The following is a 23,291-nucleotide window of genomic DNA, read 5'->3' as shown; positions in this document are numbered from 1 at the left end:
TCTCTGCATCATTGGTCCCACCTTGTTTCCATTGTTTCTCCTTTTGTTCTGTACACGTATATTTGTTGTTCTCTTCACTCAATGAGCCTAAGCATATGATTTGCAGTGATCACAAACAATACATTTTTGTTTAAAAAATATTTCCCCCCCCGATTTGGGGCCCCGACGGTGCCGTTGCTGTGGTGCCGTAGCTTGTGCGGTCGCGGTGAGCCGGGTGTGAGCGCGAGACAACGGACCTTGGGGCGTGTCTCTCCCCGCCTAAACGGCCGTCTTGGTGTTTGTCCGCGACAGCTTCCCCAAGGGACGCCGTCGTCGGTCGCGTGCGGCGGCCACGCCAAGGGAGACCAGGGCTCGTCGCGAGGGCGCGCAGCGGCGAGGGCCGGCGACGGAAGTGAGCGCGGAGCGAACGCTGCACGCACCTCGCACTCACCGCACACACACCACACTCACCGCACTCACCATACTTACCCTCCACACTGCAATCACCTCACATACCCCACACTCACCCTTCACACAGTTACACACCCCGCACACAATGCACTCACCGCACACAACCCGCACACAACCCGCACACAACCCGCACACAACCCGCACACACCACCCTGTCTCTTCACTCGGTCACACACCCTGCACATGCCACACTCACCACGCTTACCCTGCACACACCGCACTCACCAAACGCATGGCCCTGCATAGAGCGCTACTGTTTACCTAGGGGGGAGCCCCAGTAATGTTTAGATGGTGCTAATGTATGGCTGCTGTCCACAAATACACATACAACAACAACCGCCATTCGTCACTAAGTGGCAGTGACATCACCATCATGTTTGTGCGAAGATAGGTGCACGTTGAGGCCTTGTCACGTGCGGAAGGGTGCATGTTTGCATGAGGTCAGGATAAACCCAGGTGCCATGGGTTCACTGAGGAGGATGACTGGTAGATGCATCACCTGTGCTACCTTACTGTGTTTTAGCCGCCAGGCGCTCCCCTTGTTTCTGTGAGCATCGCTCCTTCGCCGTCCGATTTTTCCGCAAGAGATATTCCAGGCCAACTCGCCCCAGAGGACGCGTCACATCCAGGAAGCTCTCTGGCTCGGGAAATAAAGCTCCCACCCCTCTGTGTCATTCGGCACCATGTCCGATTTTTCGCTCCGACAGCTCTCTGTCACCAACCACCCAGTCGCGTCCTCCACGAGCCTCCTGCACAGAGGCCCATCTTGTCAGCACTGGTAGCAATCAACAGCAAAGCCTGATCAGGTCTATATCCTCCTATACCGCAGATAGGCACGGATGCGCACACACACAGCTGCTGGCTGCTGCCCACTCCCAAGGCATTGCATTGCTCTGTTATATAATCGCTGAGCTACGATTCCCGCTCACAGCCAACATCGGTGTTGAATATCTGAACCGGTCCTGGGCCTCCCCTAGGTCGATGCAGCCGAATAAATTAGCACCTGGTGTGGTGTGAAAGCATCGGCACTGGGGAGACGAAGATTGTCGAACATTGTCCTGTCTACCCACCCCCTCGTGTGCCGAGTTAGCCATCATAGGTGCTTGCGAGCAACACTTGCCCCTGCTGTCCTGTTAGATATTTACACCGGGGGAATCTTCGTTGCCCTTGTTTTGTGCCTGCGAGGCACGCGTGTGTACCTGCGAGGCACACGCGGGTGCGTGTTTGCCGTGTAGCTCCTTCTGTGAAAGTCACCAGTGTTGGCCACCGATCGGCCGTGGCTGCTTCATGACGAGCGACCATCGTGGTTCCTTGTCCCGGCCGCCCACCCGGGTGGGTGGCCGGGACAAGGAACCGGCGCTGGGTTTGCCGTGTCCCCTCCCTTGGCTGATTCGTTGCCCTGACGACACGAAAGGCGTCCGTGAAAAAGTTAAAATTAAATTGCAGAGCACAGCTGTGGATTCAAGATGGAGCAGAGGGATATGTGGAAGGCGACGGTTCCAGATGAAGATGCCCCATTGGCATTTCTTTGCGCGTGCGAAACGCGTCAATTTGCTAGTTCAGTGAATCAAGGCTTCAGAGTGACATTGGGAGCAGCGGGCTTTAATCTCAGCAGGGTTTTCTGGCACAAGTGACCTAAAAAGATACTTCACACCTGGCACACCACATCCATTGCACCCGTCGCCACGGCTGCAGCTCGCATTTGCACGTCTCCCGCAGCCTACCAGCGGCTCGGCAAAATATTCCGTGATAAATCCAGTCCTGATTGGGAGGCTACCTTCCGTTGTTCCCAGGCGAGGGCCCTGAATGCAATTTGATTAAAAAGTTTTAACGTAAACCACGGTCGGCGGTCTAACGTCTGCGCCGCGTGTCCCTGGGCGGCTTGAGCCGCAACCGCCCGTTGGCCGCTTTAAACCGGCCTGCTGCTCGCAGGGATTAAGAGTGGCGTGTGGTCCCCAACCGGCCCGCGGATCCGCCTGAGATCCGAGCGGCTTGCGTGGCTTATTTCACCCTGATTTCTGACACCGGTGGCTTAACGGCGCAGGAATTACCTGGCCGCCCAGTCCGATCGTACGGATCCCGCCGGGTGAGCTGCTTTTGGGGGGGGGGGGGGTGGGGGGGTGGGGAGTGAGCACAGGCTGTGTAGCTGCCCTGGGACCCAAGAGCTGGAGAGGCCGATGTGGCGGGCTGCGAAGAGGGCGGAGAATTTGGCGACACAAAGATCGGGGTTCCTTGATGAACACAGGAGACGCTCAGATTAAGGCGCTCCCTCGTAAGCCTGTTGGTGTAGCTTTTGCGCGTGCAGGGAGTGCAACTGCACCGGGGCCTACGGTCCGGAGGGGCCCAAGTGTCAGCCTACAAAGAGGGCGGTAATTGGGCAGGGTTTGTGGGGGGGTGGCATGTGCGGGGGGGACGGAGCGGTCCAATTTACTTCCTTAGACCAGGGCCCATGCCAACCACGCTACGCCTCCAGTGAGTGGCGGCGATCGGCGCCAGCCTGTGAAACTCCGTGCGTGCATCACCGCCATGCGGCTTCACCGAGATCGCGGTGACATGGAGACAGCGGAATGCTGATTTGCCAGCACTGTGCCGGAGCGTGGCCTCCGGGACGCCCACCAGGCTGCCCTTCCCGGCGAGCGTTACATATGTATTTTTCATTTTCCAAAGGAGGTAATTTTGTCACTTTGGACAAAGTGCAAATGAGCACGGAATTGAGTGAAATGTCAGGAGCATCTTGGGGGACCGCCGGCTTTGTGAGTGGGCTAGCATCGCTTATGGCAGCTGCATTGTCAAGGGCACAGGTTACAGGTTATATTAACTCTGGGGGCCGCGGGAAAAAATTACAACCAATATTGGTCCTCGTTCATGAATATCAATGCGGGCGAGACCCCGGCGTGCCATTGCTGATGAGCCCTGAGCCCCGCGTCTCTCCATGTGGCCCCGCTGTCTGCCCCCCCCACCCACAACCCCCCTTCCACCCCCCCCCCCACCCCTGCTCCTACAGGGGATGGGAGAGCCCTTCCAGCGCTGCACCGAGAAGCACAAGGACGACCGGGAGCACCTGGGCAAGAAAATCCAGGTGAGGTCTGGCGTCTTCCCCCCCGTCGCATCACTGAAGCCGGCCGCGATCGCCGTGTTGCCGACACCGCGTCGGTATCGGGCAGGTGACGTTTTGAAGGTCCGTTGAGCTCGCAGCTCGTTAGCGTTGGGGGCTCATAGCCGTGCACGCGTGCAGGGGAAGTATTTGGATACCTCGGTTGTCACCAAGAGGCCGCCGCTCGACGCCATTTGTCCTGCGCTGGTGCCCGCTGCGCCGTACGGACGGTTTGTCCCTACGCGCTGTGGGATAGGGAGCGAATGTAATCGTGGCGATCCTCTTTGACGTCACGCGTAATACCACCACCTTGGCCCCCGGCCTCTTGTGCTAAATGCCAGGATGCACACCTGTACACCGCAGCCAGTTAAGGCCCTCTGTGGCCCTCGTGGCATTGAGTCACGGAGGAGCCGACTCCATGACGCTGTGAGCCTTGAACTCCTAACCCCGTGACCCAATGGCCCTGTGAATCCTGCTGTTGCCATGTATGTCCGTGTCGTGCGGGGAGGGCGGCTCTGTTGTGGCCTTGACGGTGGAGGGGCCGAGTGGGGGTGCAGTTGTGAGTAGGGCCCCCCCCAACCCCTGCACCCCCCCCATCCCCCCCACCCTCTGTCCACCCCACCCCCACACACAATGAGTACACTGTTAACTCATTGTGCTCGGTGGGGATGTTTGCTCTTAAAGAAATAAACAAACGCAAAATCCCGATAGAGAGGTTGCATAACATCTCATAATGCACGGCATAGAATTCTCTTTTTGTGAAAAAGAGAAAAAGAGATGAGAGCGTTTATTGTGGTGGGGAGAGCACTCACAGCCGGTGCCTCTTCACGGAAGAGGGGGGGGGAGGGTGCGGGAGGGGTTCGGTTGCAGGAGCCCTCTAGCTCCCCCCCCCCACCCCCGCATCGACGCTGGGAGAGCAATGCTCCTGTCGGCATCTCCGGGCTGCAGCACCAAAATTCACCGAGCTAAAACTGACGGTTGCTCCCTCAATGTGCGTGCCAAGCAATTTGTCCGCGTCGGCGAAAGGCCGTCCGTCTGGGGGGTACGCGTCTGGGCCTGTCGTTTCCGTCATTAAACGGTGACCACCACCTCCCCCCCCCCCCCCCCCGAAATATCGCCACGCTCCTGCCACTGGTAGGAGCGACGGCGAGGGGTCCGGTCGGAGCGAGGCACGCCGCTCGTAACGCCGCCGAGACGGCGGAGTGCCGAGCTCCACGCTCGCGTCTCGCCGTCCCGAGCCTCACTTTGGCCGCCGCCAAGCCTCCTCTAATCGTATCGGTGAAGCGTGGGGTAGGGGGGGGGGAGGGGCGCGTCGGTGTCCCCGGCAGCGCCGCGGCAGTCGCACGGCGGTCGCGCGAAACGAACGCTGCCTCCCGCTTGACGGGCCCGAGAAGCCGGCGCCCCCAGAGTGGTGGGGAGGCGGGGGCGGTGGGGGGGGCTGAGGTGGGCCGGGGGGGGGGGCATGCATGTGCTCGCGCGTGGGGTGCGGGAGAGAGATGCGCGAGGCATATTTTGCGTGCGTGGGTGTTAGAGGAGAGGTGGTGGTGGGGGTGGCGGGGGGTTTGATGGGGTGGGGGGGGTAGTGGTGGTGGTACGGGCGGAGTGCAGGGACGTGTTGGTTGGTCGGGTGAGTGAGACGGACAGACGGAATGATCGGAAAAACACAAATGAAAAATCCTTCCCGTCACCCGCTCTAGCGCCACTGACACAGGCGATCGCGCCAAACTGGTATCCCTGGCCCGCGTTGCCGAGCGTCCCTTCGGCTCACCACACCGCTCCACCACCCCGCTCCACACCGCCCCACCACCCCGCTTCACACCGCTCCACCACCCCGCTCCACACCGCAACGGCACGGCGCCCAGTGCCCATCGCGGCCAGCGGAGCCTCCTGCCGACGGCGGAGTAATTCCTCATTAAGCGGCGTAATTTGGTAAGTTGATCGCGCTGCGTCGTATTTATGCGCGCTAAAAAAAATTAGAGAAGCGCTGGTTGGCAGGCGGCGGGTGGGTGGGGGGGCTCAGAAGGGGCAGGCTTATTGCAGGGAGGGCGCTAACAACCGTCGCCGGTAGCGAGCGGGGGCTGCGGGTGATTAGTATGCACGGTGTAGTGCCTCACTTGCATACAATCTCGCCGTTGTTAGCGAGCGAGTGCGTGCGTGCGCGCGAGCGGGAAGAGCGGGCGGACCGAGCGGCGTTGGGGGCGTATGGTGCCCGCGCTTCGCTCCGCGGCTCCATCTTGGCTGCGGCACCAGCTGTGACGACGCGGCCGCCATCGCTGGCATCGCGGAAAAATTAGGGGAAGCAGTGGCCCTCTCCGATGGGTTTCGTTATTTTTTAATGTATATATATTTTTTTTCGTGCTGAATTAGCGGCCCCCCCCGTTAGCTGTCGTGCCAGGCTGGCTCCCTCGATGCGGCTGCCACGATTCTGCTGTAATAACTCACAGGCTGTCATTAGGGTCGCGTTGCCATTGTCGGCGGCGCATGCAGGAAACGAACTGCCGCCGCATCAGTTGTAACATTAAAAGCGTTAACATCTTAACTGCGTTACGTCGGGGTTAGGGCCCACATGGCGTGCCTCTTAGCCGCGCAGGAATTAAGTCGATCATCTTGTGACATTCGGGAGAGACGCGCGAACGCGACTTTGTTGGGCGGTTGCCCATTTGGCACCGTGGGCAGAGCAAGCGGTAGCGTCTGCCACGGAGCTCAAAGCCTCGTGACCTCCAACCTACACCCTCTCTCCTCCCCCCCCCTTCGTTATCTCCCAGTACCCCCCTCCCCGCCTCCCCCACCACCGCCACCTTTCTAATCTGGGATCTCGTTAACAAGGCTGGCGCACGCGATAATAAGAGATCGGTGGTGGTGTCGGGCGTGCGCGTTAGCGAGCCACCAGCACCGTGGCAGTTGCCTCCGTTTGGGTTTCAAGTGAGATCATCTTTTCTCTCGCGACTGCCTTCAACAAGCTGGATTCGACAAGATCGGATGCGTATTCTAGGATATTTTTTTCATTTTGTAAACGTACGTTAAAATTCTGATTTTGATTGTTATTTATTTCTAGTTCAATGCCCAATTTAACCTTAGTTTTTTATGTTGGTTATTGTTCAGATTTGTGTTAATGATGTCTTTGTATTATTTGAACCAATTTGAAATCAAACTCGTGACTTCATCCTATCATGAGTCTGACTGCATGCAATTTGTCTTTCTGTGTTGTCTTCCCATCTGCTGGCGAAATAACGTTTATTTTGACTACTGTGGTTTACTACCAAGATAATATTAATACGATTGCATTGTGCGTCATGCTTACGATTGCATCTCAATACACTGTAAGTTAACTGCACCTTCATTGCATCAAAGAAGTGGCTCAACTCTGTCCGCTCGAGTGAAGTGCCTGCCACCAGCAGTGTCTGCGCGCTTTACATATCAAAGCAAATCACGAGTACATTCGGTGTTCGCGCCATTCTCACAGAGCAAGGTGACTGTCGCCGAAAGAGGCGCTGCTGCTGTGTTTCACGAGGCACCAGGCTGCAGTAGTTTCGCCGTAGGGGACGATGCTGCTGTCTATTATTCTCCCAGCTAAGTAATTTGCGGCATCATTTTTTGCGTTTGGCAAATTTTGACCTTTCCTCCGGCACACGTGGCCACGGGACCGTTGACCTCCACTGTGAAGCAGACACTATGTACTATTTTATGGCCTCCCGCAGGGTCCAAATATTTGTCCTTGCTATTACCGTAGCTGAGCTGGGCGTGTGGGCAACGAGCCCCAGGCTGGGTCTGCAAGTTCTCTCAGCCCGTGACCTCCCGGGCGTTGCTCTGCAACGTGCTTTCCGGGCTGCACCGCGCATCGTTTGGCAACGTGTCTCAACGGAGGAACCCATGAGGTCGCGATGCCGATGTCCGACATTTCGCCTCGTTGTGCCGGGAGCTTTGGTTCATAGAGCAGCCACGGCAACAGAGGCTCAGTGCGCGGCCACGCAATCCGAACACTCGTACAGCGCAAGCACGAAAACCCACGCGGTGGAACAACCGCTTTGTGACCTTGGCGAGAAGCGGCGCGCCCTGCGTGGTTTAACCACCGCCCTGTCCACCCCCCGTCTCGGCGCGGCGGTGCGAGGCCGAGTGCAACAGCACTGTTCCCGGCAGCCGTTTTTCCAGCCGGTTGACAAAAGTGGCGGTGCACGTGTTGTGATGCCCGCTAACAGCTCGGGTGGCGGATTAAGCTCCGCTCGTTAACTGGGCTCCCGCTGTTTGGTTCACACTGGCGTGGCACCAATGCAAGGCACGCACAGGCGGGTGGGACTCCGGCTCCAGTGCTTTCCGTGCCGTGATTAAAAAAAATGATCAAGCCTCCTGCATCCGTGTGCCACGGGGAGGAGGAGAAGATGAGAGGCGGCGAGCGGAACGATTTTTCCGATACAAATTAACAACCGGCACAGGGTCATGGAGAGGTGTGGGGGGGGTGTGAGGTGGGGTGGCAGGGCTTGTGGCAGAGAGAGCAGCAGGCACAAGTGCTGGGTGACAGAACAGCTGTTCAAATTTAAATCACAGCGCTTAAGGGTGCAGAACATCCCATCGGTGAAAGGGCAGCAGCACACTCTCGGCCTTCCCAAGCCTAGCACCCACGCTCTGCTATGGCCCCCCCCCTTGGCATTGCTCGTGGTTCTTTCGCTGGGCTAGCAGACCGTTTGCTTTGCCATCTTTTCAAGGATTAATTTGATCGGAGTCCATTCTGGTCAGCAACCTGGAAGCTATTTTTGCACCTGTCACAGTACATCCAGTATGTCTTCCACTCGGGCTGTGACTACTGCGAGTCATGAGCCACCTACTCCAGTAGGGAGAAAATGAGCCTGGTGTATCTTTCCCGGCGATAAAACTCGCACCGCTTGAAGCGGTCATTGCCCCCGCATCGCTCCGTCCTTCGCCAGCGGCTGTCTTGCCTCGCGCCACGGCCGGAAGAACACCGAGGCTCTCGAGAGCGGGGAGGGGGGTGGAGGTGGTGCCACGTCCGTGACCAACGTAATTGCGCTGTGTGGCGGTGGCGGCGCTGCGCTCCGCTGTGACCTTTTTACTCGCGACACTGAGGGATGGCTCCTCACTCGGGGGTGGCGGGGGGGGCGCGAGGACCTTTTAACACTCTGCCCCGTCCGCTAAACGCGGCCACGCCACGCACGACGGATCCCGGTTAAAACCACCAGATGCCTCCATTTGAACCGGGACAATCCCCGTGGTTTCAGAGAGGCTGTTCCGGTGTTCCCTCCGATGCTTTTGCGAGATTTTTAATTTTGGCCACATGCTTTGCCTCATGATCCACGCAAAGGGCGAGGCTTCCTGAGTAATGGGCAGAGCTACCTGAGCAGGGTGGGTGAGGCCTATGTCAGAGCAAAGAGGAGGCTGCGCGCTGTGTGGGCTGGTTGACTGGGCGTGGATATATAAATGTGGGCGGAGCTGATGGAGGGAGTGGCTACCAGCCCATCGTGTGTCCTGGTTGAGCCTCCTAGAAATTTTGGAACGTTACTCCACCTGACTGCAGGCAGCGTTCCCCAGCTTCCTGACTATACCATCGAAATGCCGTCATTGTGTTTGTATTATTATTTGATGGTTGAGTGGTTGCACGGCGGATTGTGTGCTCTGATATGAACCGGTGGCCTGAGTTTGATTCCCGGCCACAGGCACCTTCAGTGTGAGTGATATCTGAACTGGTCCTACCCCAGCCCCCAACCCACACTCCCTCTACTCTTCACAAATCCACATTGAGCAGAATGGTAAAGTATAGTCAAAGAACTTGCCATGCCTGGCACGGCTTCCAGCAGTGGTATTGACAAAAGGCTGTGCATTATTCTATTCCAATGCCGCTGTTTTATTCCATCCAGTATGTATTCTGTCTATACTTACACGCACCGGGCATAAGTCATATATTCTGCACTACTTTCTCAAACTCCGCCGTCTTCAGCTCTTCTCTTTATGGCCTCGTAAATTCTGCAGCTCATCCAACCTCATCTCCCTCTTCAGTGCCCCGTGGTTGTCCCACCTTCCATGCATCCCTCAAACCCTGGCCTCGTCTCAGCCCTCGCAACGACTCATCAATCTCTCGCCCCTCTCACTGCGCGCTCAATGCAGTTCTTCTCTCTCCCTCTCTCGGGCACAGTGCTTTTCCTCTCGTGTTATCCTCAGCACCTCTTCCTTCGCCTTTATTATATCTGTCCAGCTCATCACGTCCATTCTTCTCCAAATCCATGTTTCATATCTCTTCAAATCTCCCAGCATCCTCCTCTGCCCGTGTCCGCGCTGCAAGTATGCGGATCGTTCCTACACCCCCAAACACGCACATTCTGACATTCATTTTAGACTATTCTGCTCAAACGTTTAATCAAGAGCTCTTTCTCAACGCATCCTCTCCCTATTGCTGCTCTCCTGTGAATATATTTGCTGGGCGGTTAGTGGCTACGCACGTGGCAGCTTGCCATCCAGCGCAGTGGAGGCAGCGAGGGTTGGCGGATCATCGGACAAATGTTGGGAAGCTCTCTTTATGTGGGCATCGAGGTGATGCCACATCCTGTCTCTCCGGGAGAACGCGGTGCAGCATTAACGCGGACTCCACCCGTTCCATCTGTACGGGATTGAGTGTTGCCTCCGCGTGGGGTTTCTCCGGTCGCTCCGGTTTCTTCCCACATGTGCACGCGTGAATTGGCAGATAACACCTTGACATATACAGAGGACCGCAGAACTTGCGGGGCAGGTGGGGGGGGGATTTAGTTCCGGCTCACTAGGTGGCTGCTGCTGCCTTTCCCGTCTGTGGTTCCTCCTCCTCCTCCTGGCACCTCTCAGTCGTTCTCTCTCTCAGCGAATACCTGTGCAGCACCGGTGGCTGTGGTACATTCCTCATTGACGTTATTTTTTGGAACCTCAAGCCGCGTGCTGTGACGATGCTGCCCCGTTAACAGAGTTGAATTCCATGTTGTAGTCGGCATCCGTTAAGGAAGATGGCTGTTCTGCCTCCTCAAGTTCTTGACGGTTTCATTACCCTGTGTTTTTTCCCACTCCTTCCATACTGGCCCTGCTGTATTACAGCTCCTGTTCGACAACAGCTATTATATTCGTGATAATTCTGTGTGTGGCAATTCTCGTGCTAAGCGATTGCGTTATAGATCTGCTGTTCAACGATAGTTCTAACATAGACCTGCTGTTACATTATAGATGTTCTCCTTCACTACCCTCATAGAAGCTGGTGTCTAGCGTCAACAGAAACCCGCCACAGATATGATTGACCTCTCTGCTGCCTACGACACCGTTTGACGTCATGGCCTGCTGTGGAAGATGGCCCAAATTATCAGAGCCGTTCTTCTGTTCACCCTTCTGTTGCAATGCTCAACAACCGCACTGCCAGGGTACACCTCGCTGGTAAACGCAGCCGCAAGAGAATTGTGAGCAATGCCCTCCCTCGAGGCTCGGTAATAGCACCATCGCTAACACCGTGTATAAGTGACCTGCCATGCCCATCATCTTGCAAGTTCATTGGATGGCATAGCCCTTGCTGCACTGGGCACAAACATAGAGAACATTGCCAATACCCTAATAGCTGAAGCGTATTTTCGTCGCTGGACAATGACCAAGTCCTTCCAAAACCACCACACGTGCTTTCCACCTGAACAATCGTGCAGCAGATGCCACCCTTGATGTGTCCTTCTGTAGTAGCCCAGTGTGCAATGACCCGACTCCAATATATATAGGGGTTATCGTGGACAGAAGGCTGACCTTCAAGCCCCACATAAAACAGATCGGTGAAAAGACCAAATCAAAAATCATCTGCAGAAACGTGCAGGAATTACCTGGGGTGCCTCAGCTGAACTGCCGCCCTCTCACTGATTATCTACTCAGTACCAGAGGAGGCGAGATGTTAACTGCCTTGCCTTGTATGCAGGAAGTCGTGGGTTCGATTCTGACCCTAGTGCCTGTATATTTGGAGTATGTTCTCTCCGTGGTCGCGTGGATTTTTCTCCGGGTCCTCTGTATTTTTTCTCCACATTTAGAATCGACGTGCGTTTATAGTATTTGGTTGCTATGAATTTCCATGTGATAAGCCACTTCGTTGAGCTATCATTTGTGGCCAGGTAACTTCTGAAAAACAGCTGTCTAGCTCAGTGGGCCTTACCTGGTAAAATAAACATATTTTAATAGTTTAAATAGTCACTGCGCTCCAGCCTGATCCAGGAGCTCATTCACAAATCTGCTAGATGCACAATTAAATATTGCAATGCACATTGTAACAGGAACACTGAAACTGATACCAGCCCCATGGCTCCCTGTTCTCGTGAATATTCTGCCACCAAATAGCCGCAGAGACCTGCAAACTGCAAGGGAGTTGACACCGGCAACCACCGACCCATCAACCGAGACCTCAACAATGCTCCTCGCCGCTGAGCTCAATACCCGATCCTCCTTCTGGGGTCGCGTTGCTGCGGTCACCATCCCAGAACCACACCCAGTGGGGCAATGCGGATGTCCAGAATAAACACCTCGATTGAGACCCAAACATCAGGCCTCCCGACTCTGACATTCCTCCTCCTCGAGGACCGTCAACCGCATCGGAGCATCACCAGGCCGATGCGCACCGTCTCTCCATCACAAGTGGAAAGTTGAAGACGCAAGCCGCAAGTAGTGCGATTGCTGGCATGCAAGCCACATCTTCGGACAATGTCGTAAACCCATTGATACACGGAGGTACATGGAGACGCATAGAGACACATGGAGATTAATTCTAGAAGAGCCAGAGTGCAATTGTGGTCATCCAGCCCAAAACTATGGACAATATGGAGGGAAAGCAGAACTACGCGAACTCTCTCCTGAACCCCTCTCGTGGCAAGCAGACCTTGACATTGACATTTAGCTCCTCGATATATTGCTGCCATACACAAGAGCAGAATAGCTGTTCTCCACCCGCTGCTCCATGATAGCTGGTCTTCGGCTGTATTTGGCATTGCATCAATGCATACTGTGTACGTTGTAGAATTTAAATGTCCAATCTCGAGCAATATTCTATGCAAAATATTTGAATTGATATAAAACTGCAGCTCTATTAAAGCTAGCGTGATGCAACACTTGTCCTTACGAAGCTATTCCATGCCAGCGCTATTAATCTCAGGGCTATTTGCTGTTTTTTTAAATTGTATTTAGATGTCTAAATGAGCTCACGCGCCATGTGCATCCGCTGAGCGCCGCGGTTAAATCCAGCGTGCTTCCCATGACACGACCTACGTGTGGGAGGAGTGATTGATTCCCCAGTCCTCGTGTCTCTCTGTGTGCCTGCCTTTTCCCGTCTCCGTGTCTCCTTGTCTCCATGTGACCCTGTCCCTGTGTCTCCCTGCCTCTGGCTGTCTCCCTCTCATTGTCCCTCTGTCCCTGTGTCTCCCTGCCTCTGTTTGTGTCTCCCTGCCTCTGCCTGTGTCTCCCGCGTGGCTCTGCTCCTGTGTCTCCCTGTCTCTGTTTCCGTGTTTCCCTGTGCCATTACCCATCCTTGCTTTGTGTTCCTTGGCTCTTGCTTTGTGTATATAATGTTGCTTGTGTCGACACTGACTCTAATATATGTGTGCGTGCGCATGTTTGCCTATGTATGCTCGTGTGTGTGTGCGTGTGTGTGCGCGTGTGTGCACGTGCGTGTGTGCGCATGTGTGTGCGCGCGTGTGCGAGCACGCTCGCTTGGCAGCGCCTTCTCATCGGTATGCCACGGCCGTGTGCGTTGCCTCGGAAACGGAGCACTCTCTCTTCTCCCCCTCTCTCCCCTCTCGCGTGTCCCTGGCTTCTCCTCTCCCTCTGATCTCTGTCTCCATCTCTGTCTTTGATATTGCTTTCTCTATGTCTTCACCCCTCCTCCCTCACTGCCCCCCTCCCCGCACACCTGCCTTTCTGTCTCCCTCTCTGCGCCTCATATTTTAAATATAAAGGTGACGCGTGTTGTGAACGCGACAGATATTCGGATTTTAACGACCGCCCGCTCCCCGTGTTAAAACCCAAATAAATAAATAATCGACAGTGTATATTTTCATTGGCGCCGTCGGGAAATCTCCAAACCGCCGCGCGCGGCGCTCGGCCCCCCCCCCTCCGCCGACAGAGCGGCAGTGCGTTGTCCGGGAGCTGGCGTCGCCCGGGGAGCGAGCTGCGGGCGTGACCGAGAGAGAGGTCCAGAGCGCCGGCGGTCGTCGTCGTTGTCGTCGTCGTCATCGAAGCGGTCGCGATGGATCCCCGGCGCTCACCCACGGAAAATACACGCACTCCGCTCGGGCTCCCAGACCCCCACCCCTCTCCCCCCTCCAGACCTCCCCCACCACCGCCCCCCCCCACAACCGCCCCCTCTCCCAATTCCATTCAGGCCCCCCCACACCGAACACACCCGGAACACTTCGCCTGTCATTAGGGATCCCGCGGCGCGGCTGCTCGAGGGTTCGTTGGCGATGAGGGTGAATCAAAGAAAAGGCAGTGGCGGCGTGGCAGTCGACTGTGCAGGCGGTGCAGCTGCACAGGAGCCCACTGCGAGCAGAGGGGCCCAGGCACTGGGCTACAAAGAGATGATGATAGAGGGGGTGGGAGGGGGACGGAGAGAATTGGAAGACACACAGCCACTCCCCTTCTTATTTAATTCCACGCAAACCACATTGGACCTGTGCCTCCTAATATCCTGGAAAAGTAGACGGCGGGCAGTGGTCAGGAATGGGGAGAACATTTTCTGCCCCCCCTCCCCCCCTACCTAAATGATCGGGGGGGGGGGGTATTGTTGGCGATAGATCGGAACCTGGATGATCCGGGTTTGGTCATCGGGGAGAACGCGCTCCATCTCCTCCGTCGCCGTGCACCCCCCCCACTCTTACCGCCACAGTGCCGCCACGCGCTGACGTTGAGTGCTTTGACGAGCGTCGAGAGCAGGTAAAATAATTTTAGTTTTATGCACTCAAGGGAGGTGTTTACGCGGGTTTATTACGCCGGCGTGTGTGACGCATCGTTAAATTAACATGACGGTGCCTGTAATCAAATAAAATGTGATATTGTAATTTGGGCTAGTTAGTGACACCGTTTAAAACATTAATCACGGCGGTGAGTGGCGAGGTCCTGTGAAGTCTCTGGCGCCTGGGCTTTATTAATAAACAAGAGCGTCGATCATTCCATAAATTGCCTCAAATCTCGCCGCCGTCTTGGTCGGCCGAGGCTGCAACGGTGTCCGATTTGACGGGGTCTCCCCCCACAACCCCCCCCCCTACCGCGGCCCCCCCCCCTCCCTCACCGCACCCCCCCCCCTTCCCACCCCGCAGGCGCTTCGCGGTGAAAATAAAAACGGCGCGTGGTTTTGCAGGATTAGGGAAGTCCTTGCGTGTGCAGCCAGCGGTTTGGGTGTGTGGAACTTCTTAAAAAATTTAATAAATAATCATTCGTTATTTTTGACCTTTGCGCGTTCGTGACGAGCGGATAATGAACGAGCGTTCTCTTGCGCAGCACCCGCACACACGGCGCTTGTACCCCACTCGAGTATTTCTTCCTCCTCCTTCTGCCACGCGGTTGTTTTTGCACCGATTTCTATTTGCTTTCTGGTTGTCCTTTATTTTGATCTCATTGCTTGTCATTTTAGTGGCCCAGGTCACTCGTGCAAAATGGGATTTGTCCCGCTGCCTTGAGCTCACACCGGGTTAAAACAAATTAACGTGTCTCTAGGATCGTTATGAAGAAGGGCCATTACCCAAAACGTTGCTGGGTTTTTATGAATGTATGTTATTGACGTATCTCTTGAGCTTTTGTCCCAGTGGCTGCCCAAGGGCCAGATGTGGCCCACTGAGACTCATGGAGTGGCCCACTGAGACTCATGGAGTGGCCCACTGAGCTGCAGCCCACTGAGATCTGTGGCTTTCCTGGACCACACCAGCACACGCTAATTTTATATGGCCCATCCACGTAAACTGAGTCAAAATCCCTGCTTGACAGTATGCCGCTCAAAGCTGCACCCTATAGCGTGCAGCACTTAGATACAGCTTGTAGCAGTGGTTCCCAACCTTTCCGAAACCACGGATCCCCACCAGTCCTCAGAAACTACGTCGCGAACCACCACGCGCCAATCACGCATTTTCCAGAATTAATTGTTGCTCTGAATCGTTGTATCTGCACCAGTTCCGCGGGCAACTTCCGCTGGCTTTTTGATCACCGGTATTCCATGGACCGCAGGTTAGCAACCACTTGCCCTGTCATGATCATCACTATACATGGGCAGTTAGCCCATAGTAGGTGTCCACTGCACATTTCGCGCCTCTGAGTTGCGGCCGTTACGTCCGCAAATTTGCGCGCCTTATAAATTGCATTATTATTATTATTTCGTCATATGTTTCCACATTCGTCTGTCTTGTGCCAATATGCTCAAGTAGTGCTACATCATTCTGCCAACAATCTCTCGTGATGTCGTCCTCAAGCCATTCTCTCTTAGGTCTTCCTCTCTTTCTGGTTCCTTCAATTATTCCGAACAACAACACACTTTTAATTTTCCAGTTGTTGTCCATCCTACACGTGTGTCCAAACAGTGCCAGTTTCCTTCTCATCACTGCCTGCATCATCATCAAGTTTCCATCTACGTGCAACCTTTGCGCATAGTGTACCAAGCATCGCTCTTGGCTGTGGCATATTGCGCACAGCTGCACTTGCCACCCTCCACAGACAGTAATTGTGTGCGTGAGCACGTGGTTCTGTGTGGCCGCGTGTCGCATGGCGATGGTTGAGTGCTCCGTGAAATGCGCTGCGTCTCCCGCTAACCCGGCGTCTAAATGCGAATGTAATTTCGTGTGTCATTATCCTCACGCCGCGTCCGTCTCGCGAGGCCGTGGCTAACAGTGCTCCTCTAAAGGGGCCGTCGGTGACTTTGTGCGTGCGTGCGTGCCAGGCACGGCGCGAGGACTTGCAGACCACGATTTCGTGTCTCGACAGAGCAACCGAAACGCGGCCTAGCACTAGCCTCTGGGGATCTAATCCACTGCTGCTGCTGTTGTTGTTGTTGTTGCCGATGGGCACGTGGTCGCGTTTTACGCCAAAAACACTTTAATGGAAAGTGACCTTTGCCAACACGTTGAATTGACCTCTGAACACTCTTTTCACATGTGCAAATTTTATAATTTAATGTATTTCATTATTTGTATTATGTTAATGATAATGAGGATTGTTAAGGTCAGGGCTTAGTTTCAGCAGTCTTTATGGGAGGGCGACCCTGCAAAATATTTCCACACCCGCCATATAACATCATGTCTACCTCTCTTGCCATGGCCGTGTCGACCCCAGTCGACCAGCGACCCGGGAAATATTCACCGACAAATTAAGGCCCGATTGTGGAACATTATTTGTTATTTTAATGAATTATTCACGAACGCGTCGGCCGTTAGTGTCCGTGCCTCTCTCTGCATGACGCGGCAGGCGATGTGAGCATCGGGGGTGGGGGGGGGGAAGAGGTGTGAGTGGTGGCCGAGTGGTTGCGATTCTCTTTTGACCCAAAGCGCGGGCCCTGTGACGCGACCGCACAGTCGATTGTCCCTTTGGCTTTCGTTTGGTTCGGTTCGTCTCGTGAGCGAGCCTAGCAGACGGCCTGATTCGGGAGAAAACGGAGGAACGTAACGCGGAAGCTTTTTTTTTGTTGACTTCGTTCCGATGTCCGACAATGCCGCACTGTGCCTGCGTCCCGAGCGCGCACGGACGGGGTGACGCGTCGAGCCACCCGTGACAAATGAAACGGCGTGTCTGGTAATGTTCGCCCATCTCGCCGATCGCGGTGGACAAGTTGGGCCTGCGCCGCTAAATCAGTGCTGCCCTGACATTTTTACGTCATCAATAAATTAGCGGCACAATCGTTAAAAATGGAGGGGGTTGTGGATTGGATGAAGAGCGTGCGTCTGATAAATGGATTATGTGCGCGGGAACAAGGGGACGGGATTTGTTTGGTGGAGTCGTCTCGTTACGAGATTGTCTGTTGGGAAAGCCTCTGCACATTTTAAGCGTCCTCTTTGCATTATGTTGCTCAATAACCACTTTTCGGCGATGTGTCTGTGGGCCTACATGTGTCGGCTGCACCGCTGGGTCATGCGCTCGTGCTTTTGAAAGCTGCCGTGGGTTTTTGTGAGGGCTGTCTCCCGCAGAATGGCCTCCGGCACAACCTCGCCGGCCAAGCCTGTCTAGACGATCGCGGTCAGGGTCAAGGGCAAGGGTCACGGGCGCCGTTGGGCTTGACGCCGCAGGCAGGGTCGTAGGTCACAGCGAAGCCGCAGCTGCCACGGGGGTTTAAATTGCTGCGCCTCTTGAGCCGGGGCGAGCGGCTGGCCGGGAAACGGCGCGAGTCTTGTAAGTCGTCGTCGTCGTCCACGTCGGAGGCAGCGGTGGAAGAGATTTCTTGATGGAGCTGAGTGAATTTAGCCGCCGTTGACGGCAGTGATACCACCAGCACAACTGTGGTCCTGCAAATTCATCTCTGGCGCAGAAAGGCTCCCTGTGTTTTCAGCTCCAGCTCCTCCTCCTGCTCCACCTACAGCTCTTGAACCTCGATCCCAGTACCCTCAGCTCCACTGCCTCCCAGTCCACCTCCTGCATCTCGATCTCCCACAGCTACACCACCTCCAGATCCAGCCCCACGTGCTCCACCTTCAGTTCTACGTCCCACTGTTCCACATCGACGCCTTCCATCTCCAATTCCACCACTTCTTGTCTTCACCTCCCTCTTACACCTCCGCCTTCCTAGAGCGCCACCGCCTAGATCTCGACCATCTCCGGTTCCACCTCGATCACATCCTCCTCCAATAGCACTACCTACAGCTCCACCCCGCGCGGCCCCACCGCTCAGCTCAGGCCGCCCTCGGGTGCTCACGCAAGTGTGTGTGTGTCCCTCTCCCCGCACCCACCCCCCTCATCCTGCTCCCTTCTCCCTTCCCCCCCATCCCCCCGGTGGCTGCAGTGGGAGGTGGAGAAACCGCGGCACCTGGATCGGCGGAGCGTGGCGTCGAGTGAGCCTACGAGGAGAGGGTACGGACCACTAACCACGGCAAACATAAACAACAACCACGAGCATCCAATCCATCACCACTACCACCACCACCATGTAAACCACCGCTGCCATCATAACCTAAGCAACCATCACCACCCAAACAACCACCGCTACCACCACCGGGGCTGTACATGTACAGGGGTGGAGGGGGTGGCGGGTCATTTGCAACGTTCCTGGGCTAGAGTGGGGATGCTGGCGGCAGGGGCGGTTTATTTATTTATTGACTGGTTTTGTAAACAAGGCTCTCTCCGTGCATTCACCCTGCGGTGGGGCCTCGGGCCTTCCCTCCCGCCGTCGCCGGAATTCCCGCCCTTGCGTTCGGCGACAAAACCTTCGAGGAGAAGTGTCCTGCGGCGGCCGGCCAGCAACATGCCCGCCGCGCTCTCCATGTGACTCCGTGACTTACAAGCGGACGGCCAGAGAGAACGCACGAGGGCCGACACGGTGTTTGTCCGTCTGTCTCTTCGTCTGTACGTACGTCCGGCATCTCCACTCCGTGAGCTCCTTGGCAACGTTGGGCGCCGGTGCCCCACGTCGGGGCGGCAGGGGCGGGTATCCGAGAGTCCCGCTGCTCGGTTGCCGTGGCGTCTCCTCCCGGGGGGGGGGGGGGGCGGAGGTGCAGCGGCAGTCGTCGCTCGGCGAGCGGGGGGCCGTGGTAATTGGCGGCTGCGAGCGAGCCGGTCGGCGAGGTGCCGGGTGATGGAAGCGCGCCGATTCGCCGTCTCCGAAACACGGAACGCGCGAGCGGGCGGGCGGGCGTCCGCACCGTGGCGCTTGAATAAAAAATACAACGCGGCGCGGAGTGAGTAATGGGGGGGAGGCGAAGAACGTACGCGGGCGATGGTGACGTGAGCTCCGTCCGGAGACGGCCTGCTTCGTCCAGATTACTTCATCTGTTTTGGAGGAAGGGAAGAAAAAAGATAATGGCCTTTAAGCAAATCAATTTTCACCCGAGTAGCTGCTGCACGTCCCCTGGCGATTGTAATTTTATTCTTATTTGTCTTCGCAGAAGGGGAAACAACACTGCCATGTAATCAACATGCGCTTCAGGCAGCCCCTAACTCCCCATTACAATGCACGCAGCTGAGTGGAGGGTGGGGAGCGGCGGGGGAGGGGTGGGGGGGTTGGGTTGGGGGGCCCGGGGTTTCAAAGCGATCGCCCCCCTTTTCCCTCCCCCGCTCCCCACCCCCGTCCCATCAAACCCACCCTCGCGGACGTGTAATTATGTGTCACGGGGATTGCGGTGACGTGGGTTTATGGCAAATTTGATGCAATTTCACAAACACTGGCTCTGCGCATGCATCGTGGGGTCTGACCTAAATTTGAGCCGCGGTGCCGGAGTCTGCCACGCCAAAGTGGGGGGGTGGGTGGGGGTGTGGATGGGGGCCGGCTTCCCCCCCCCGTCCTCAGAAACGTCTTTACAATTTTCACGGCTGCCCTGGGTTTTTAATCCGAGCAGCCGCCTGTGATTAAACTGGATTCTCAAGTGTCGTGCATCGCGGTCCCCAGTTCTCAATGTGGTCACCCGGTGACGAAAAGACAAAGGCGAAGATCCCCCATATAGCCTAACCAGATTGTTGCGGCAAGTGCTGTTGGCGAGCACCGATGAAGGTCGGCACGGCGCACGAGGGGGTGGGCGGCCAGCACCACGACCGCCCGCCCGCCTGCCTTTGTGACCGCGCGCACACACACACACACAAAATAACCCCATCACATTAAATCTACTTCTGCACCTAAATTGGCTACAATTCCAGCTGTGAGTATTAAATATCGGTTTTGATCGTCACGCCACGAAACACCACTCTTGAGGCATGGGCCGGGCGGTGGGGGGGTGGTGGTGGGTGGTGTGTGGGGACCAGAGGTCATTTGAAGGGCCGCTGCCTCACGTGCACGGGGTGACATACGCGCCGCTCCGCTGTGAGAGATCCCGATGGGTTCTTCGTCTCGTGCGATGCCACCGATGGTCGCGCAGTGTGGGTGAGGTAGGAGGAAGGCGGGGGGAACAACAACATTATACACAGGGCGGTGGTGGTGGTATCGGCGACAGCGGCAGCAGTGGCTCCCGCCACGGTCCGCTTCTAGGCCGGTGTTTCCTGCTGTCGCGGAAACTAATTGGACCGCTTGTGATCATTAAACCGGCGGAGATCATCTTGTTTTATTTACTCTGCTTTGACGCCTCGGCTGCAGAGCGGCGTAGCGATTGCGTGCGAGGCTCCGGCGGGTGTTCCTAAGCGCGGGAGTTGCCTTCGGTCGTCTGTAGCCGCAACGACAACAACAATACAGAATCACCAGCAACAACACAAACAATAACAACAACAATACAGAATCACCAGCAACAACACAAACAATAACAACAATACAGAATCACCAGCAACAACACAAACAATAACAACAACAATACAGAATCAACAGCGACAACAACACAAATAACAACAGCACATAAACAATAACAATAATGCAGAATCACCAACAACAACAACAGTACATGAACAATAACAACAGCAATACAGAACCACCAGGGACAACAACAATACATCAACAATAACAACAATAATGCAGAAAACACCAGCGGCAATGACAACAGCACATGAACAATAACAACAATACCAACAGCACATACAATGACAATAATACGGAAAACACCAACACCAATAACAACACATGAACAATGACAGTGACGACAACAACAACACAGAAAACAATAGTGGCAGCAACAACAGAACATCAACGATCACAACAATAGCACAAGCGACGACAACATCAGCAGCAGAGAAACAACAGTGATGATGATGGCGCTGATGACTTCGGCGGGGGGGATCAAAGCACGGCGGATTGCGGCCGCGACGTTTACGTAACGCATCCTGGCGGCTTTCGCCCAAGTGAGAAGGGCGACAATGCGACAATGTTCACGCACGCAGAGGGGGTGGGGGGTGAGTTGTGGATTTACGGACGGGGGGTGACGGCCCGATTGTGACCGTGACATCGGCCACGATCGCGACCCCTTGTTGTCTAGACGTGTGACAATATCACGCCACTCTCGTCATTCACCATTGTTATGAATAGTGATATTCCACTCCCAGTTGTCCTCTGGGCTGCGTGACAAGTTTCCCCCTGTTGACACGAAAGTGCGAGTGGCGGGTCGCAATTGTGTTTTCATTTTTGGCACCGTTCGCATCAGCAAATAAATCACTGAGCGCTTAGCTCAAAGTGCAATTTTCCCTAATGCCCAATGCTTGGAATCCAGAAAATTCGAGACGTCGTTTAAAATGTAAACAAAGCAGCTCCGGCTAAGAAATATGATTAAAGAAAATGAATAGCTTATCTTTAGTAAGTCTAATTTTGCGACCAATATTACAATAATAGAGTTTTGGGTCGGATCACATAAGCAACATGTGTGTCGTACACCCTCATCCACCCGACACAGCCAATTAATACAGTTGCCACGTCAACTAATGAGCCAATTAATTCATGCTTCAGAACACCGGTGTATTGGAGAGTGTTCCACACAAGATTCAACAATTGGGTACGAAGTTTCACTGATAGTTCCAATCTGCATCATCAGGTAGTGACCAAAATTCTGTTTTTTTGTTATCGTTAAGACCAGTCGTTCAAATCAGACGTCTGGCTGGCATGGAAGAGTAGGCCAAATATCCTCTACAGGGGCTCTTTAGTGGAGACTGTACCGCCAGCAGTGACGTGAGCAGGCAATTGCAGAGCTGCACCTTTGCATTCTTACAAAAATCAAACAATAAAGTCAGATTGGTTTCCTGCTGAAATGAGCATTGAGGTATTGGCGCTGCTCTCTTGTTCACAGTCCTTGGTGATGGAAATTCCTTATTGTTGTGGCGGTGGCGAGATGTTAACGGCCTCGCCTAATATGCAGGAGGTCGTGGGTTCGATCCCGACCTTGACGCCTACATATTTGGAGTTTGCATGTTCTCCCCGTGGTTGTGTTGATTTTTCGCTGTGTCCTCCGGGTTTTCCCTCCACATTTAGATTCAACGTGCATTTAGATTATTTGGCTGCTATACATTTCCACATGATAAGCCACTTCGTTGAGCTATCATTTGTGATAGCCAGGTCGCTTCTGAAAAAGAGCTACATAGCTCAGTGGGCCTTATCTGGTAAAATAAAAAAAAATCCGTAGGAAGACAACCACTGTTGACTTCTCCCACAAAGCGGTACCAATTTTATCGACCCCCAACAAAGATTTGAACTCGCAAACCTTCCGATTGCGAGTCGCTCGCTCTCCCGCCGAGCCACCCGGCCGGCAGAGATGACGATCGAGCAGCGATTTTGGTGAACTTCGGAGACTTGCCGCTGAGGCTGGTTGCGTGGACGGAGTGAGGGAGGGGGGGTGTGGGGTCGACGGCGTTCCCGACGCCGACTCGGCTCAGCGGTGCAAGCTCCACGATCGGATGCGGTGCGGATGAGTAATGGGTCTTTGCCGTGACGCCTGTGTCAGCCCCTCCCACCATCTCCCCGCTGTGCACACGACCCGTCCGTACCAATTAACTGGGCACGAAGCGCCGCTCGCGGGGCAGAACGGCGAGGCTGCGCGCGCATTGTTGTCATTGCGCCTTTATTTATTTATTTACCTGCCTCCATTCGCTCTGCTCCCTCTTCTCTGTTTATTTACAAAACTGTCTCCCAGACCGCCGTGGGGCAAACGGGGCCACCGATACCCGTTTCTCTCCGAAACATTCCCAC

General features: G+C 55.1%; 1 protein-coding gene across 1 annotated transcript in view; it reads left to right on the top strand.

Annotated features, from left to right (window-relative positions):
- The first annotated feature begins 297 nt into the window (after window positions 1–297).
- Window positions 298–23,291, top strand: part of LOC144718140 (trinucleotide repeat-containing gene 6B protein-like) — a 101,033-nt gene continuing 78,039 nt past the window's right edge. Inside the window, exons 1-3 of the mRNA XM_078593893.1 lie at window positions 298–391; window positions 3,455–3,529; window positions 18,492–18,559. Coding sequence (XP_078450019.1) covers window positions 3,458–3,529; window positions 18,492–18,559 — 140 coding nt within the window. The 5' untranslated portion in view covers window positions 298–391; window positions 3,455–3,457. The remainder of the gene's footprint in view (window positions 392–3,454; window positions 3,530–18,491; window positions 18,560–23,291) is intronic.

Source organism: Lampetra planeri, chromosome 1 (assembly GCF_965212315.1).
Source record: "Lampetra planeri chromosome 1, kcLamPlan1.2.h2, whole genome shotgun sequence".
NCBI lineage: Eukaryota > Metazoa > Chordata > Hyperoartia > Petromyzontiformes > Petromyzontidae > Lampetra > Lampetra planeri.
The sequence above is the reverse complement of the archived record's forward strand: the minus strand, read 5'-3'. Positions and strand labels throughout refer to the sequence as shown.